At 46.7% G+C, this 19,038-nt stretch overlaps 1 protein-coding gene across 1 annotated transcript; it reads right to left on the minus strand.

Moving 5' to 3' along the window:
* Nucleotides 1-312: 312 nt before the first annotated feature.
* Nucleotides 313-17,676, minus strand: LOC125759081 (alpha-N-acetylgalactosaminide alpha-2,6-sialyltransferase 5-like). The gene is made up of 6 exons (XM_049417332.1): nucleotides 17,628-17,676; nucleotides 17,109-17,213; nucleotides 15,444-15,579; nucleotides 11,104-11,322; nucleotides 9,124-9,237; nucleotides 313-1,893 (listed from the first exon to the last, which is right to left on the minus strand). The coding sequence occupies exons 1-6, from the start codon at nucleotides 17,674-17,676 to the stop codon at nucleotides 1,659-1,661; spliced, it is 858 nt and encodes a 285-aa protein (XP_049273289.1). The 3' UTR covers nucleotides 313-1,658.
* Nucleotides 17,677-19,038: the final 1,362 nt, after the last annotated feature.

Here is a 19,038-nt window from a genome sequence, read left to right on the forward strand (position 1 = left end):
TGCTGAATCTTAAACAAAACGGCTGCATTTTCTTGACCCGAATTTTCGGCAACGACCACCACTCAACGTCTCCCAGTGGAGGCAAAGCAAACGGTTCCGCTACTGCGCCCAACTCAATATGGCCGACGAGCCCAGTGTTTCACCAAACATAACAAATTATCCGTATTTGTTCTATCTCTATGTTAAGTTCAAGCAACGCGGTAACTGGCGCTTATAGAATGTGTCATGATACCATTACGTGCATGTAAGGTAAATACAATACTGAAGTTTTCCTCACAATATAATCAGGCATTTTGTTTTATTTGACAAGCAACAAGTTTCCCGAAGTAGCACAACGCAAACCGCCTTCACTTCAAATGCTCCTCTCGGACGGAACTCTGTGACACCTGCGATGGCTTAGAACATTAAGCTGGGAGCATCAGCAAGGCTGGCAAGACAAGCGCGCACACCCACATGGTTAAAACAATATCACAGCCCGCACGCTTGGTGTTCTGGTACACTGACTGCTGTCCCGGTGTATCCCATTACCAGCAATAGTTCTCGCACCTCACAGGCTCACGTGGACTACCTAAGCTTTCAATGGAGAGATCACAGCCAAGTGTTGTGTTTTACAGTAATGGGCGTTGTGGAATCACCACCTTGTATAATTGCGCTGTGCTTCATTGGCGAATTCTTGAAACGTATGTAAGCAGTGGCTGACGTTGCGGGAGCCCTGTAGTTCTTCCAGTTCAGTATTGCGTAGGAACACCATAACGTGAAGTTCATTTATAAGCACGGCTTTGCAATGAAGAATTGTTCATGTACACTCCCACAGGCTCATCCGATGGAAGCACTGTTCTGTGGTTACTGGACTGTATGCCTAGGTCACAAGAGGGGCACATGAATTATTGTATTTGGTAACTCCGTCTGTACCACGAACGAGCAGGTAGCAAGTATCCCAGAGTGTTTCGCTCTCGATACTTTCTGGGTCGAAGAAGAGTTGCTGTAATTAGCAGCACTTTACTGCGATTTATGCTTCACTCAGGACGGCTACAGCCGGCTCAGTAAGTCTTGCAGAATGTGAACACAACCACTCACTCCATCAAGATTTGTCCACGTTTGGCTGGCATATGTGACGATGGGTGTTTGCGGTAGAGAAAAAAGCAGACACGTTGTACTTCTCACAGTAGAGATGGCGAAGCAGAATCATGCAGACAATCTCTGCTACTACGCTACTGCTACCGCCCAAGTAGAACAATGTTTCTTTAATTTGGGGGAGACTCTTCTCCATGAAATTCTGAGAAGCCAAAGTTAGTTGTGATGCACCTTAATCACGCTGTTTCCAGTGACACTACCACTGTTTCGGTAGCCAAAACAAACTCCTAGAAAACCACATTGTTTTGAAACTTGACGTTTCACTGTTGGAGCAGCGCTGGATGGCGACATAAGGAAATGAATCAAGCACGTGGCGGCGTCGGCGTGCCATGTGAGTTGTGTTCTTTCGATGTCGCAGGAATCCGGACCACAGTATCATTTGGTCCGACGCCGCACAAGACGCATGCTGCGGATTGGGAGCTGTGTAGTAGCATCTTGGCAAATGCGTCGTCTGCAACGCAGGACTAACCATCCGACTGCAGAGATGAACGTAACGTCAGAGTAGGAGTGTGCTCTCAGGCATGTCACGTAGCAGCGGAAGCACGTTGGAAATCACTCCACGAGGGTGACAAGAATCGAATATCGAGCTTCTGCGTAGACTGCAGCCACCCAGCCAGCGCCCTGCGGTCGACCAGGCTCAGGTGACCAGGATCAGGTTTCAGCGGGTCCTCGTTGTGGCCCACGTCCACACCGTCTGTGCACTGAGGTGGCGACGCGTATTCCCAGAAACGGGAACGCGATGGCTCGTTACGCTGCCGCCTGCACAATAAAAAGGTAAATTGCTTGTGAACAATTGCACTATGAATAATGTTATAGGAATTAATGAGAACCAGCAAATCCAATGTTATTTGTGCGAAACACGCCGAACATTAGAGGGACTTCAGTAAACTCTACTGACCATTGCCTTACATGGAGTTGGCGAGGAATTAATTGTCTTTCTTTGGTTTCTTCAGAGTTGAAAACCTCTTGTAGCACTTACTCGCGTACTGACAACAGGCGGCATCATCTGGGAGTCTGGTTTCGTTAGCAGGCCTTATTTTAACTGTTGGCTATGCGTTGCCGAAAGACTAATAGAATTTAAGAAACAAAAAAAAGTTCAAATCAAGCACTCATAATCCGGCTCTTACGAAATTATTTAGAGAAAAAATGGTTCTCGCGTGTCGCGCTTGGATTTCGTCGTTGTACACGTGCCCTCCGCGATTGTGCTTCGGCTGCGCGCTACTGCAGCTAATGGCGGAGGCTACGACTCGCACACAAAGAGACGTCAAGAGTTCCAGAACAACTTATTGATACTCCTATAAATAACGAGGTTTGTTTATTTCTGAGGCACAAATCATCCTAATTTATTACTCAGTCTAAAAATACAAGAAATGGAAATCACAATATGCGTGATAAAATCATTGAACAATGCTTTTTTGTGTGTGAATGCATCTATTGCAAGAAGTCTCGCTAGCTTCCATAGTGTTGCACCTGATGTATGAAGCGGAGTACACAGCACAAGACATGGCGGCATATTTCGAGGTAGTGCTGCGGTGGAAAAACCTAGGCCGATCATTGCTCGCTTTTCACATCGCCCTTCAATATGACCAGCTACCCGAAACCACTAGACGCTGCTGCAGCTATACAAGATCGGCACAGAGTGTAAGAACAAGTTCGCCGGGAATCAAGTGTGCCTTCATGAAAAACAGTGCACGATCAACGTACAGCGCCATCTGTGGAGAGCGCAGGACAGTACATTTCCAGGCGGCAATAGAATAACGACAAGCTATGAAGGCTGAGTGACGGAATTGTGCGAACTTCACTTAGGTACGAAAAACGTTAGTACTGAACGGGCACGGCGACTAGGAAAGTTATAACCGAAACTAAAAACAGCCCAGAATAGTTAAATTTGCCAGCTACAAATAAAAGCAAAGTACTCTATTTAGAGGAAAAGGAATTCAATGGCACAAGCATTAGCGTAACGGTACACTTCTCGGAAGCTGTGCATATGAAAAAAAAAGAAGTTATAGAACTACGGCCAAGAGCACCGCAAAGAAGGTGATAAAGTTAGCCTACGGTACGATTCTTTGATATTTAACAACAAAAATGTTCGTTTATGACGAAGCATTGGGTTCGGTGATACCATCAGGCTGAAAGCGAAGCAGCAGTGCCAAACTGAAAGTGCTACTTGTGAATTGCAGAAGCATTGCAAATAAGGTGGAGGAGTTCGCTAGTGCTATTAATACGACTAATCCTTCTGTTGTACTTGGATCCGAGTCATGGTTGAACAGCGAAATTACTGACAGTGAAATCTTTCCCGTTTGTTATACGGCTTATTGGAGAGATAGAGACAGACACGGCGGAGGAGTTTTTATATTGGTGAAACGGGAAACTTATTCCAAAATGTTAGAAATAGAAACGCAAACAATGGAATCAATCCGGGTGAAATTACGCTTGCAAAATGGAAAGACTGTGTCAATTTGTTCCTTTTATAGACCGCCGAGTAGTCAGTTGACGATGGTCGCGTGATACTCGGAGGTGCTTTTAACCTGCCTAAATTTGACTGGCATCAAGGACACAATGATTCTCGCATTATTAGTGGCTCAAGTAAAGAAGTGTTAAAGATGTGCAGCTGTGTTCTCGCTTAACCAACTTGCAATGCACCCTACAAGAGAAAATAATGTGCTTGATTTATTACTTACTGATTTAACTTATGGGGACCAGCATACTTTAGTGTTACCCGGTATAGGCGATTATAGCGATGTGCTCTGCGAGCTGGACTTGCGTCATGTTACAGATACCAGAGCAAGACGAATATATAGGTATGAGTAGGCGAATACTGAAGGACCCCGCCACGGTGGTCTAGTGGTTATGGCGCTCGACTGCTGACCCGAAGGTCGCGGGATCGAATCCCGGCTGCATTTTCGATAGACACATAAATGTTTGAGGCCCGTCTACTTAGGTTTTGGCGCACGTTCAAGGGGCCCTGCGACACAAATTAAGCACATCGTTTTCAACGCTTGTGTGGAATGCGCCGATATCGTTGCGCAAGTGGCAACGCCCAAAACAAAGCCGTTATAATTTTATTTTACCTGATAAACTACATTGATTTCCGACTACAGCGACACACATCGGCTATTTTTGTTATGGGAAATGACGTTTCGTCATGTGACAGTGACTACAAAAGCCGTACGTTTTGATTGACTTGATGCGACAAGTACCATGTAATGTTCATACGGTGGTAGCTAGGCCATATTACGGAGCCCTAAAAGGAACAAACCCCCTTTTTATGCTTTCTCATAAACAAATCATTCCTGTTTCTAACTGATGTATTTTCAAAACAACAAACGCGACGCTAGGTGCGCTGTAGAACTGGTGGGAATGGTAATCAAACGATACTCTTCCGCGTTTTGCCTTTTGCGGCATCGAGCGACACCGGCCACACCGGCACCTGAGAAACACGCAACGCTCAGTTCGGTACGATGCTGTCAACGAAAAAAATATATAAACGCTTACCGGCCGACGCCTTCCATCGGTCGTTAAGGCCCGAACACACGTACCCCTTGCAGCGCGTCAACGCGTGACTTTCTGACGCGGCGTCGCGCCCCCTTCCTGTGGAGAGGGCGGGCGCGCAGCTTCGCGTAGCCGCGCGCCCTCTCTCCCCATAGGGAGAGGGCGCGACGCCGCGTCAAAAAGTCACGCGTTGACGCGCTGCAACGCGTACGTGTGTTCGGGCCTTTAGCGTTTCGTCTGGGCCCTCGGAGCCATCCTCGCGTTGCGCGGGGCTCAGCGACGAACTTTCAATTTGCAATGGCGTGCACGACATGCAAGCCATCGTTGCGTCGCAAGAGCTCGCGCTCGAGGTCTGTTAGGTCTTCCAGACTCATTGTGCGCACTACACGACAAACCATGGGAGCGTCCGCTAGCTGACGCACGCGGTTTGTCGTAACCACGGTAACAACGCCGTCAAAAAGAGCGGTAGCAAGGTACTGTGTGAAGGCCAACATGAGGTGACATTTCCGGTATGTCTTTATAAGACACGCGCGGTGACTGGAACCGCCCTTTGACGTCAGCGGGAGAGTGAAATGCGAAAAAAACGTTTCTCGTCGTCGTCTGCTTGAGTTTCGAACTTTGAGGACCAATAACTTCAGCTTTCGTGCACCAATTTGCATAACTCTTTTTGCGTTCGTCTCGGCATTCATAACTACACGCATTTGCGGTGCTAAATAAGGCAGTCGCAAAAGTGTCGCAGGGCCCCTTTAAAGAACCCAAGGAGGTCAAAATTTCCGGAGCCCTCCACTACGGCGTCCCTCATAACCATATCGTGGGTTTTGGACGTTAAACAGATATTATTATATTAATACTGAAGGGATTAGAGAAGACCGTTACCGCGACATTTTCGAGACGATACGTCAGATGATATGCGGGAGAAATTTAAATTGAATTACGTCAGCAGCACGTGCTCTCGTGGCATCGCGACGCCGTAAAAGTGAACCTTGGTTTACAAGAGATGTGAAAAGATTAGCTCGCAAGCGGCAGAATGCATACAATAAATTTAAGAAGAGACCAAACGGAGATGCGAAAGGAAAATTGTAGATGCTTACGGCTACAATGAATGATGTGGTCAAAAACAAAGCAAAGGTCAATTACTTTGAAACCCTATGGTATGGAAAAACTTTATTTAGGTCCGTCGGGGCGTGAACTAGCACGTAGCGGGCCGCTCCCACCCTAGAATTGAGAATAAAAGACCGCCCAAAAGAATTGTGCCAAGTCTTAAAAAAATTGAAAAGACGATCCAGCAACACCGACTATTGATGACAACGGCACATTTGTGAATAACAACCGTGAGACATTTAAATACGAAGCATTTCTTAGCGATAGTACTTTGAGCGTATCTATCTACGTATCTGTCTATCTATCTATCTATCTATCTATCTAGCCGCTTACGTCTGGGTCCTCTCATGATCGCCTCCTTATCTTGGTGTAGACCAAAATTGGCATGGGAGGGTAACAGGATTTGACGAATATGACTGGCGGGTCATGGCATGAATAACGTGAAAATCCTGTCGTGTACGTCGTCGAACCCTTTCCTCCAGACACGTGTGGCACATACCCGTTTACCACGGACCGCGGTGTACGGGTATGCGCCAGAAGTGATTGACAATTTATATCTACCCAGGAACGGCGAGAACAGACCTTGGTAATAATTAAACTCAAGAGCGTTAAGAAAAACTGACATCGACACCGCTGACCGGTCGATTGGAAAGAATAAAGATTAGCACTCCAGCAGGAATCGAACCCAAGCATTCTGCGTGGCAATCATGTATTCTACCACAGAGCCACGCCAGGCCTATACACTGGTTTGGAAAAACAGCCTATGCAGGCGTAATGGCGGTGCAACGTCAATTGCGGTTGTGGTTCTGGCTATCTAATTTTACAAGAAAGCAATAAACACTACATACGTACACCTACGATACAGGCGTCATATCAGATTAACGTCTGTGGATCCGGTATTGGTTCCGCTTTTATAGCAGTCTAATAAACATTACATTTTATGCCTATGACTCAGTGAGCTATATTGAAGCATTGCTCGACCCTGGAGGAATACATTAATGAAAGTTACGTATGATATTCACATGATTGCACCATAAATTGCACTTAGTTTCGATTATACTGGCGTATGTACCCTAACGTGAGGGCTGACGTTAAGTCGCAGCATAAGTTACCCTTTAAACGCCATTGTTGTCGTCGACGCGCTGGGTACGCCCACGATGTGCACATAGCTACTACACTTAAAAATGAATAAACTTACAAAAACACGTCGATTGACCTCGTGACGCTTGGCTCAAAGCCATAAAGTGCAGCCTAGAAGTACTCGCTGACTGCAAGCTGACGCTGACTGCTTAGCATAGATACCGATTCCCACGGAGCGTGGGATCTGGCGAATTTTTTACATCGGTATTTTCTAGCCATGCGCACAGAAAGCATTTTAGTTTTTCTATGGAAAACGTTGAGTTTAGTTTGCACGGAATCGAAGCCTTTGTAAAAAAATGAAATCCTACAAAAGTCCAGACGAAATACCGAATGTTTTATAGAAGTTATGTGCGCACTCAATTTCTGAATGCCTACTTTTCACTAAATCGATAGAGGAGGGTCGTTTACCTCCTGATTGCAAAAATACGCACATTGAACCGATTTCCAAATCTGGACGGCGTAATTTGGTTTTAAACTACTGTCCCGTGTTAGTCTGTACGGTTGGCAAAGTGCTGGAACATCTACTTTTTTCAAGTATAATGAAACATTTAAATGAGAACTCGTTACTAAACAACTGCCAGCATGGCTTCTGGTGTGGATTTTCCTGTGTGCCGCAACTAACAGAATTGACTCATGACCTGTCGAGTGCATTGGAAAAAGGCGGCACGATAGACTGCGTATTTCTTGGTTTCCATATGGCATTCGACGTTGTACACCATGACGCATTAATTGAAAAGTCGTCATGGTATGGTATTAGCAGTGCTGTAATTAAATGGATTCAGAATTATTTGCAGTTTAGGTGCTCAAGAATTGTAATTAGGGGTCGAAAATCGGGTGAGGCTGACGTTATGCTAGGAGTGCCGCAAGGGTCGGTACTTAGCCCTTTGTTCTTTTTTATTTATGTGAACGATATCAGTGATAATATCGATTCTTCTGTACGCATATTTACAGATGATCGTGTGTTGTACAGAGTAGTTAATGGCAAAAATGATTGTGCAATTTTGCAAGGTGATATAGATCGGATTTCACAGTGGTGCGCCGATTGGCATATGAAACGTAATGTTAAAAAAAAACAGTGCATATGTGTTTTTCTAAAAAAACAACTAAACAATTTCCGACTAGTTATAACATTAATGCAACACAACTACAGTCTGTGCGCGAGTTTAAATATTTGGAAGTGTTTTTTACCGCCGATTTATCATGGACACGACATATCGATCACGTTACTGGAAAAACATCTCGTGTGCTAGGGTATCTGAAAAGAAACGCTAAACAATTTCCGTTAAAAGCAAGGGCTCTACTTTATCTTTGCAGTGCACGATCAATACTTCAACATGCGAGTACCGTTTGTGATCCCTGGACACAAACGAACATAGACAAGCTGGAAAGAATACAGAGTAGAGCCGTGCGGTTTGTATTTCGAAATTATTCAAGGCAATTCAGTGTATCTGTGGCGAAAAAAATTAATTGGATGGGACAGCCTTCAAAAGCGACGGTTCACTCATAAATTGAAATTATACCACGACATCTACCATTCACGAACAGGGATTGGTCGGACGATATATTTGCGTGGCCGTGACTACGTGTTTGCGAGAGTGGCTCACGATCTAAAAGTGAAAAAAATATTCTGCAAAAGCGGTGCGTATAACAAATCATTTTTTTCCCAATACAATTAGCGCCTAGAATCGGCTACCCAGTGACATTGTCAAGATAAGTTCGAATGCCGCGTTCGTCCATACGCTCCATGATGTTGTTGTATAGGCATGACCACGGTGTGACGTAATAGTATAGTTATGATCATGTTGTGATTTTTTCCATGTAACCAGAACTTTGTATTACGTATTTTATGTAATTGCCCCCCACTGTAATTCCTATGAAGGCGCTGTGGGAATTCGATAAATAAATAAATGGTTACCAATTTACTTCACACACACACACTCATACGTATAAACTGCATTTAGCAACGATAAAACTGGTCCGACACTGTCGGCGTATCAACAGCTAGCGACACTTGCTGCAACTGCGCGTTAATAAAATCTGAAGGAAGGTGGTACGGATGGACGGCGCAGAAATTAACGACGCTCATTGAAATGAGACGATATCAAGCACATTGATAACAGAACAAGTTGGGGCCGATTATTCGTGCCCATTGCAGACATACGTTGCGCAGAACGTGCGCCATACGCGAAGGGTAGGCTACAGACGAATTCGGCAGCGCTGTTTACATAACGTAGATGGAAAGAAGCGGCCACTCACTTGCATATCTTAGGCTCAGGGACTCCGAACACCTTGAGGGACTGGCAGCCTATCGTCTCAACGAGCTTGATGGCGTGCCACAGGGTAGAAGGCTCCGCTCCGGACAGTTGGTAACTGGAGGTAGAAGACTTCGGTGTACTGCCAGTTACGACTCGGCCACACACATTTCATGCCGTTTGCACCGAGGCTATCTCTGTGCCTACATAATTTTACTGCATCGACAGGGAACGTGCCAAGGCGCCAGTATTCCTATTCAAAAATCCAGCAGGAGTACGTGTGTACAGCTTAAAGAAAATTTTCAGTTAAAACAATAATTATATATCGATTTCACGCCTCAGGTGTGTACAAAGCAATGCGTACTACTCCAAAACCGGGAGCGCCCCGCCACAATGGTCTAGTGGTTATGGCGCTCGACTGCTGACCCGAAGGTCGCGGGATCGCATTTTCGATGGAGGCGAAAATGTTTGAGGCCCGTGTACTTAGATTTAGGTGCACGTTAAAGAACCCCAGGTGGTCGAAATTTCCGGAGTCCTCCACTACGGCGTCTCTCTTAATCATATCTTGGTTTTGGGACGTTAAACCCCAGATATTATTATTATTATTAAAACCGGGAGTAGCATACGCGTGCGCAGGGGGGGAGGGGGAAGGGGGGTTTGTTGAAGGAGACTTCTGCCACCAGTGTCGCGTGAATAAAGAATGCCAGTTTCTAGAAGTCGAAAGGATTCGTAGAATGAGTTCTCTCATTTTCTTATTCGTGGTAGACATCCAGAGCTACCCGAAGACTGCAATGCTCGCTGCTGAATACTTAGCACAGAGCCGCACGTATTTCCAGGTTTCAGAAGTAGGAAAAGAAAAGCTTATTGCCTCGCCACCTTTCGGCACTCTCGGTTGAATGAGTAGCTTTTGCTACACTTACAGTATAACCTCGGTGATACGATCACGGCTCGTACGAATTTCGGGGTGATACGAATTTTTCTTTGGTCCCAGCCAGTGCCCATTAGCCTGCAATGTGTTGCAGTACGGTTGTTACGAACCAGTTTGATGCGAACGTACGCTAGCGCACAGGTACGAACAGGTGCTGCCCGCGCTGTCGCGGAAGACGCGGCAGTCACGCGCGGGCGATGGCATGCGCGCTGCGCGACCATCAACGGTGCGTCGCTGCCTCAGAGATAGTGCGCGCGAATCTTGGAGGTCTTTAGGTGCCTTCGCGTTTAGGTTACAGATGTCGTTGACGTCGCCCTTTTTTTTCCCGAAACGTTGACGCGTGCTCCTGTGCCAGAGGCAGCAGCGTCCTTGTACTGTGTTAACACGTGCCTGCCACGTCGATGCAAGCCATGTCCCCGCAATCAGACGTTCTATGAAACAAGACTGAAACTTGGGCTGCGGGTCCGTCATGAAGTCCCTTTAAAGGTGGACGAAGACCCCAAGGGACGAAGCGGACGGTCTTGGCGAAAGAGCTTGGCCTCTATCTATCGTGTGCGAAGCGCTTCTTAAATCACTTTCGCTGCAATACTATGGTGTCATGCAAAAAAGCGTAGTAAGATTAGAAAGGGGCTACTAGCGGTCACGGCGCACAACCCATCTGGTTCATTAATTACACACGCGCGCATGCACAGTATATTTACAAGTACAAGTATGATCGTTGACGTCTAAAAACTTTACTGGCAATCATTCAGAGCTGTTCATGTCGTCGCTGCGGCCCTGAGAAACACTGAATCAAATCGTATGCCAACTTTCTTTTGTGGAGTACTAATTTTTCATGTTTTCTGGTGATACAAATTTCGGATGATATGAATATTTTTGGTAACCCCGCGAGATTCGTATCACCGAGGTTTTGCTGTACACGCAGAGCATAGAACGCATTGATTTGAAAATCGGATGCCAATATAGTGAAGCTGCGTAGCAGAAAACTGATCACCACTTGAACATGTTCCATGGCCAACAAACACGAACAAAATGTAGGCAAAATTGTAAGCTCACCCTAGGACACTGGCGTGCTGCGCAAGGCTCTTAGCTGCAGCGTGCTCGGCCCTTCTGCGCAGGCTCAGCAGGTGCGGTCCCCCGTTACTTTCCAGACGTGTTCGCAGCGACGCAGGAGTGGCTTTCTTGGGCGTGCCGAACACGAAGACGTGATCAGATGCGAGAGGGCCGTTGGACAGCCGCTTCTCTCGCTGTGGACCCTTCAATAGTTCGAGGAGCCTGCGGCACAAAGGCGTGCTTTGTTGAAATCCCGGTCTTGGATGCAACGCTAATTGAGGGAAGCATGTGGAAACAGTGCGCCCATTTTGTATAAAGCAGTGTACGTACGAAACTTGTAAATAGGAAACGATATTTAGCCGCCGCGGTAGCTCAGTGGTTACGGTGCTCGGCTGCTGAATCGAAGCTCGCGGGTTCAATCCCTGCAAAGGCGGTCGCAATTCGATGGAAGTGAAATGCTAGCAGAGGCCCGTGTGCTTCGATTTAAGAGCACCAGATGGTCAAAAACTTCCAGAACCCTTCACTACGGCGTCCATCATAACGATATCGTCGTTTTGGGACGTAAAGCCTAACAATTATATAATAATTATTATTAATATTTGGACGTAGCACATTTACTCCCAGAAATACGAGTTCATGCTCACGTAATTACCAGCGCAATATTCTCTCCTCGACGAAAAGTGTGGCAAACTTGGCATCATCTCAGTGGCGAAAGTCCTAAACAAGAAACAAGATTTTTGATAGAATCAGGATCAGTTTGAACCACGACGAAACAAATGCACGACCGACATGCAATGGTACAAATTATCAGCTAGCCGACAAGACCAAACAACCCAAAGCTAGTTGATTGATCCAGCTGAGAAGCTCACCCTATAAATTCCCGAGCGTAGTGCCGAAAACCTTTGCTTTTTAGTCCTACCAATAGTGTTCCGCGCTGACCATTAGGAAAATTCACGTAATATATTTCTGCTACTACTACGTATACAGTGAAGCCCCGCCACGGTGGTCTAGTGGTTATGGCACTCGACCGCTGACCCGAAGGTCCGGGGATCCAATCCTGGCCGTGGCGGCTGCATTTGCGATGGAGGCTAAAATGTTTGAGGCCCGTGTACTTAGGTTTTGGTGCACGTTAAAAAACCTGAGGTGGCCGAAATTTCCGGAGCCCTCCGCTACGGCGTTTGGGACGTTAAAACCAAGATATGCTTATTATTATTACTTATACAGTAAAAAGCTCGTTAATTCGACCCTCGATAATTCAGAAAACCCGGACGTGTTCCCTGGTCGCGGTCAGTCCATGCATTGCTTAATGGCATCAACCTTTCGTTAATTCGGTCATATTTGGTCGCAACCGATTAATTCGGACGATCCTCGAAGCGCGCTGAGCACGAAGCGCTGCAAATGTGCGACGCAAAAGAGCGCAAACGGCGTTCGCAGACAATGAAAAAGCGGCGGCGCTGTCCGCATCGCTGCCACGGTTTTGTCCGCATGCGGATCCGGCACTCAGCAGCTGCGTTTTGACTCGATGCACCGCGCGCGCAATGTCACAAATCTCGAACATGGCGGAAGCCATTGAACGCGAAGAGCTTTCAGCCGCGGCCGGCATGCTCGCACAAAACTCGCTTGCTACATCGCGATGGACGAACTATCAGTTGCCGGTCATTTTCGCTGCGATAGAACTATCGTCACGTGCGCGTGGGGGCGGTGGCACGTAATAAGGGAGGGGTGCACAGCACGTGATTAAACATGCAAGTCTGGCGCCTTGGTCGCATTGAGAACGACGTCGGAAGAGAACAGAAAATTGTGGCTTTTACACTGCGCTTATGCAAAATAACTAAATGATTTACGTGTGGTAGAAGTGTTATAGAAGTATACCGTGAAAAGTCAATATTGCCAAGCGCGCTTCTTTTGTAACTAGTGCGTTGCACGCCTAGCCGCTGCCTTGCGCAAACCGCGCCCTATTGGCTGGGAACCTTTCAGATTATTTTAGAATCTTCTTAGAGGCTTGAGCGCGAAAACACGAACAGTTGAGATTATTCTGCAACTAACGCGGCCAGCAGCGATAAGGCTCGAATGTTCGATGCCGACGCGCATTACTGCAAATCAGAATATCGACGGGCGACCGTCAGTACAAGTGCATTGCTTGCTTGCAGTTTGACTTACCGTTTCCCGACCACAACTACGGCCAAACAAAGTTTCATGTTGGACACGGCGACTGTTGCCTTCATCAACGTCGCGACCACGTGACAATATCATGGACCAAACTCCGGCAGAATTAATTTAATAGCAATTAGTCAGCGAACAGCAGGCTATGACACATTGTTAAGCAACGAGCCATCTTTCACAAAGTTGTTTCATTTCTTTTTGTAAGCCGAGTAGTTGCATGCGTGAGGTGGCCCTAACAGGCAATTCGACTAAACGTCTAAGCGAAAAAAAAAAAAAAATCGGCAGATCCCACGCGTTGTGGGAATCGGTTTCATGTGAAGCAGTCAGCGAGTACTTCTATGCTGCATCTTATGGCTTTGAGCCAAGCCTTACGAGGTGGATCGACATGTTTTTGTAAGTGTAGTGGCTGTGTTCACATCGCGGGCTTACCAGGCACGCCGACAAAACTGGCGTTTAAAAGTTTACTTACGGAGCGACGTAACGTCAGCCCTCACGTTAGAGTACATACGTCAGTATTATGGAAACTAAGTGCACTTTATGGTGTAATCATGTGAATATCATACGTAACTTTCTGTCTTTTTTTTCTGTGTTTATTTCTTTTTTGTCTTTCTCTATGTTCTTCTTTCTTTTTCTCGCTCTATCTTTCTACGCTACCCTTCTTTCTCCCATTGATTCTCTCTCTTTCTCTCTATGTGTCTCTTTCTCTTTTTTTTCTATGGTATGCTTTGTCATCTCCCCTCCTACTTTCCCTCCTCCCCACCCTCACATCTGTGCTCCTCACCCTGACTTCCCTTTTCCACCCCCATGTATACCATACACAAGAACATGCTATGCTCAGCTAGCGTACCTGGATAGCCGAGTGGTTAAGACACCCGCCTTCATATCGTGGGTGCGCGGGTTCGAATCCTGCCTCGCCAAGAAACTTTTTCGCCAAGAGTTTCTCTCTCCCTCTACCTGTTAAGCTCCTTCTTTCTCTCTCTCTCTTTCTTTCTCTGTACACTTTCTCTCGCCCATCAGTGTTATTGCATCCCACGCCGGCCAAATCGGCGCGCATGTTCCGGAAGCGAAGCAGAAGATGAAGAAGAGGACCAATAGGAAGACAGCAGCCGGGCGCATGTGTTCGGGGAGCGAGCAGACGAAGAAGGCCAATAACGGTGACTATGCGCAGTCTTCTGGCGATTGCGCACGCCCTGAAGAAAAGCTTAACAGCTCCGCTCTTAAAAAGACGCCGAGATTGAACGCGGTTAAACCAAGGTTGTCGAGTGATAGCAGCAACTAGCGCGGTACAATGGCCAGTGTAAACACGAAAGGCGTACCGCTGCGCTGTCCCGGGCGTCGGCGCCCCCGCGCGGCAAGCAGCGGCACGCGGTCCGCATTTCATTTCGCACTGCCGGCGCTGTAGTCACGTGACAGTAGTTGAGGCCTCGATGCGCACGCGCCCGCCGGCTGGCGGCCCTCGCCGACCGACAGAGAGGGGTGCGCGGGCGAGCAGCACTAACCGTGTGCGCAATATTGTCACGTGGTCGTGACGTTGCAGAAGGCGGCAGTCGGCAAGTTCAAGACCAAACTTTTTATTTGGGCGAACTTGTGCCCGGGAAACGAAAAGTCATACTACAAGCAATACACGGTGTACACTGATAGTGGCGAACAGTGCATCGGCCATCGATTATGTGATCTGCAATAAGGCGCGTCGGCATTTATAAATGCGGCGTCGATCATTCGAGCCTTATCGCTGGTGGGTGCACTATAGTTCCAGTATGAAGTATGAACTGAACTGTTCGCGTTTGCGCGCTCAAGCATATCACAATATTCTGAAATGATCTGGAAGGTTCCCAAACATTTGGGCGCGGTTTGAGCAAGACGGTGATTATACATGTAACGAACCCGTTAAATAAAAGCTAGCAAAAGAAGCGCTCGTGGCAATATGACGACGCACGTGCGAGGAGGAAGAGGAGTAAATTGACGTTCGCTGAAGGTCAAGGTGAAACGCATGCACAAAGTAGTTTTCTAGATTTGTAGTGGAAGGACTAGAGCTACCGCTCTAAAATAAGAATACATAACGCTATTCGAAAGATTTCCTGGTCTTTAACTGCATATTAGTGCATTTTCGTGGCAATTAAATTCAAAGTAAAAAAATGCAGTACACCGATCATAATTGTTGCGTCGAAGCCGAAACTCACGTGTCGGCGTGCATCAGACGGAACGTAGTCTTGCTTCCCACGTCTGCGTCGTAGCCTCGGCCAGGTGATCTGCCCAGCCGGATAACACAATCAGAAGCGTCGACCTTGTCGCCCAGACCCGAGTTGAGGAGGTGACCTGAGCTCAGAAGAAATACCACGTCAATTAGTCGAGCTGCACGTATACAGTGCACAGAACAACCTACGGATCTTCCACTCAGCTTCTTTCTTACGCTTGGAAAGTGGCACGTTGCGCGGTGTCAGTCGAAGCAGATATGATCGGCATATGCGCGAGTACAGTTGAAACTTCTAGCGCATTTGATGCATTTGTACGCATTCCTCTTTGTCATTGGCGCTTATCTTCTCGTATTATTCAACATGAGGGTGACTCACTACATTGTCAGATTGTATGATGTACACGAGATGAAATGTCCCGTGGCAGAGTCTCATGGCACATAGTGGCGTGTGTCTTTGTTCGTGTGTTCATTAGCGCTTAGTTTCATTCGCATTCCTTTTATCACGAACATTGATCAGAAGCAAGAGTTGCACATCAAGGTGTGTGACTTGTCAATGAAACATGGCTCTGGTTATTTATGTAATGTCTTCGTCCTGTTGAAATTAAGGCGTTGTTGTATGCAGTGTTGTATGCGAAAATACATGCGAAAAAAAATACTAGTATTATTCTATTCAAAGGCAATGCAAGGCTGAGATGATCAACTAAGCCCCGGCAGAGTTACGCTACCCGCGCTTATGAAGGCAACTCTAACCGTTGCAAACAGTTAGTGATGAAATGACCTTCGTCGTTTTATTTATGAGAGTCAAATTCTAGACTGTTGAGACAAGTAATATTTGCGTGTCTCGACTACACTCTAACGTAAGAATGCACAGATAATGATGAAAGATTATTCAGTGGTAGAACGTTCCTTCAAAACCTTTGAACTATATTACAAGACGTAGGGTTTTATTCCACGTTATGTGTGAGCTCTACTAGAGGCAAACACAGATGTTTGATGTCACTAATTTGCTCACAATTACCTTTCTGCGCCTGCTTCGGTGCTTACGTAGAAAGCGCAGTAACAAATCTTAGACTTTTAAAAACGTTAATTGCTGCACACAGTACAGACATCGGTGATTGCGAAATTGGGGAAATAATCAAGCATCATATCGCAAGTGAGCATAAGGAAAAATATATAACAGCAATAACACAGATGCAGAAACACGCACCAGATGCTCCAAAGTACTTTGTGAACATAAAATACAAGCAGAGCGCAAAAAAAAAAGAAAGACGGGACGAGAATTCAACGAGTTTCTTGCCCTTCTATGATCCCGTCGTTTGTGTGCGTTGGCTTTATTTTATGACCATGGGCCAACTCGCCCAGCAAAGCATTATAATTTGTCAATATCAAATTTTCAAAGTGTACAATCAGGTTTCGAAGTGTGCAGGTTCTCAAAAGGAAAACGGCAAAAAAAAAGTAATATCTTGAGACATTAGCGTAATTACTTAAGTGAAATGTTTCACGAAACACCAACCGGTCAGTTAAGAATATTATTAGAAAATCTATCATTGACCGAGTCAAAGCGTGAACAGAAGTGAAGATATTTTAAAGCTTTTTAACGTAGAAGCGTTTACTGTAGGAAGCTTAGCGAAAAGACGGTACTCATACTCACCGGAGTAGCCTACGAGGGCGCAAGTGCCGCAGCTAAAATTGTGCTGACCGTCCTCGTCTCTAGTTGCTAGGAAGTGCGAGGCCCCGCTTCGGGTAGAAGCAGCACCTGCGGCAAAATGGATCGAGACATACTGAAGAGTCCATGCGCACTGGCGATGCGCCCTTCGCGACACAAGTCCTTACAGTGGGTTTGGACGGCAACCTTTCATCGTGGTTTACCAATTTTGGGTGTAAGGTTTTGCAAGCGATAGCAGAAGCAACGCTGTGCTTTCTGGGCTGAACATATGGATTATCATCTTGCATATACGAGAAGATAGCGAAGCACACAACATGTAGTGTGTAACTACGTTCGGCTTTCCCAAAATATATTTGGGGTACTTTGCAATATTTATGATGCTTAAGCGCGAGATCATTAACTGTCGTTGAATGTGGCACCTAAATCGCGTTACGTGCGCGACAACGCCAACGGCAGAGCCAGCAGCCGGTGAGAGTGCAGGTCGAGCTGCAGTGGCTGCAGCACCATCTGGTGAATCAGCCGCCAGGTACAGTTCAGCAACCTGCGCAGTCATTCATCCTACGGCATGTCGCGCTGCTGGCTCAGTGCAGCGCAGGTGCAGCGGTCAGCGCACTGGGCTGCGGAGCAGTAGCAGCGACGGTCGTTATCCTCACCGTGGATACCTTTGTTTGTGAATATGATGAAATAAGTGTGACCTTATTTTAACGGTGCAGCTGTTTAAGCTTGGTTTTGTTTCTTTGGCGTTCGCAAAACTCCGTCGAGCGATGGCGTTACCATACGTCGTCTATCAACGCCTTGGAGAAGGGAAGGGGGAGGAAAGGAAGAGCAGAAGAATAAAACGAAATGAACGTCAGGATTTCAACCAGGGTACCCACGGTACGAAGGCGAGCGTCTTAACCACTCGGCTAGCCAGTCACGTTTTCTAACACGTAAGTGTTTTATACAGGTGTCTACCAAGACTTCAGTGACGTATTTCCGTCATGGAAATGACGTCGAAAAAATGCACACAATCGGATGGCAAAGAAAAGCTTCAAGAAAAAAAAGTTCCATCAACGGGAGTCGAACCCACGACCCCTGGGTCCGCGACAACAGATGTCAGGCACTCTATCTACAGCGCCACGGTGACACGCTCTAGAGGCTTTACAAACGTGCCTTTTATATCTCACACTTTCCTCTCACAGCGCTCGGTCAGCGGGGTAGTGTCGCCGTCTGAGCGGTAAAGCGAAGTAATGCATTATGACCGTGGCTTCTGCGATTAACTCCTGCAATGCGTCGTTGCTACGCGTCCGTCCCATCGGCGCGTTTCCAATAGAAGTGCAATTTTGTCAACGCCTTAACACACCGCGAAGTGGCGACCTTAGCCTAAGCCTCGGCCTAGCACATAGCATCCATTCACATTAAAAATCCATGACGCGTACCTGCCTCGCCTGGCTGTAACACGGCGTTCCCCGCTTAGGCTGGCGCCGAGAAAAAATAAAATGCGGCCGGGCTAGAGGGTAGACACGACGCGCGTTGCGTTTTCCTCTAGTCCCGTCGTGTGTGTTCAGTAAACTTTAATATGCGGCGGGATAGCGACCTTAGCTTAACTATGGTGGCTTAGCTTACTTCTGCATCTAATCAGCGACGATCTTCGGGCTGTCACACAGCTTTCTTTGATTACGGTCTCGCCGATAACTACTACCACAAAGGTTTGTTTAATCATTGGTCAGGACGTTAGTCATCGAGAGGGATATGTGCCACCAAGCGTGAACGTGGGGCATCACGTTAAACGGTGGTATAGCTGCCATACACCATGTACATTGTGCACGCTCTCTGTATCAATGTACAGCAAGCATTCAACTACTTCACTAAAGACACTTTCACTTTCGTGTTATAACGATTCCTATGACGGAGGGATCAACCATGTCATTTTTTC

This window comes from Rhipicephalus sanguineus, chromosome 7 (assembly GCF_013339695.2).
Source record: "Rhipicephalus sanguineus isolate Rsan-2018 chromosome 7, BIME_Rsan_1.4, whole genome shotgun sequence".
Lineage (NCBI taxonomy): Eukaryota > Metazoa > Arthropoda > Arachnida > Ixodida > Ixodidae > Rhipicephalus > Rhipicephalus sanguineus.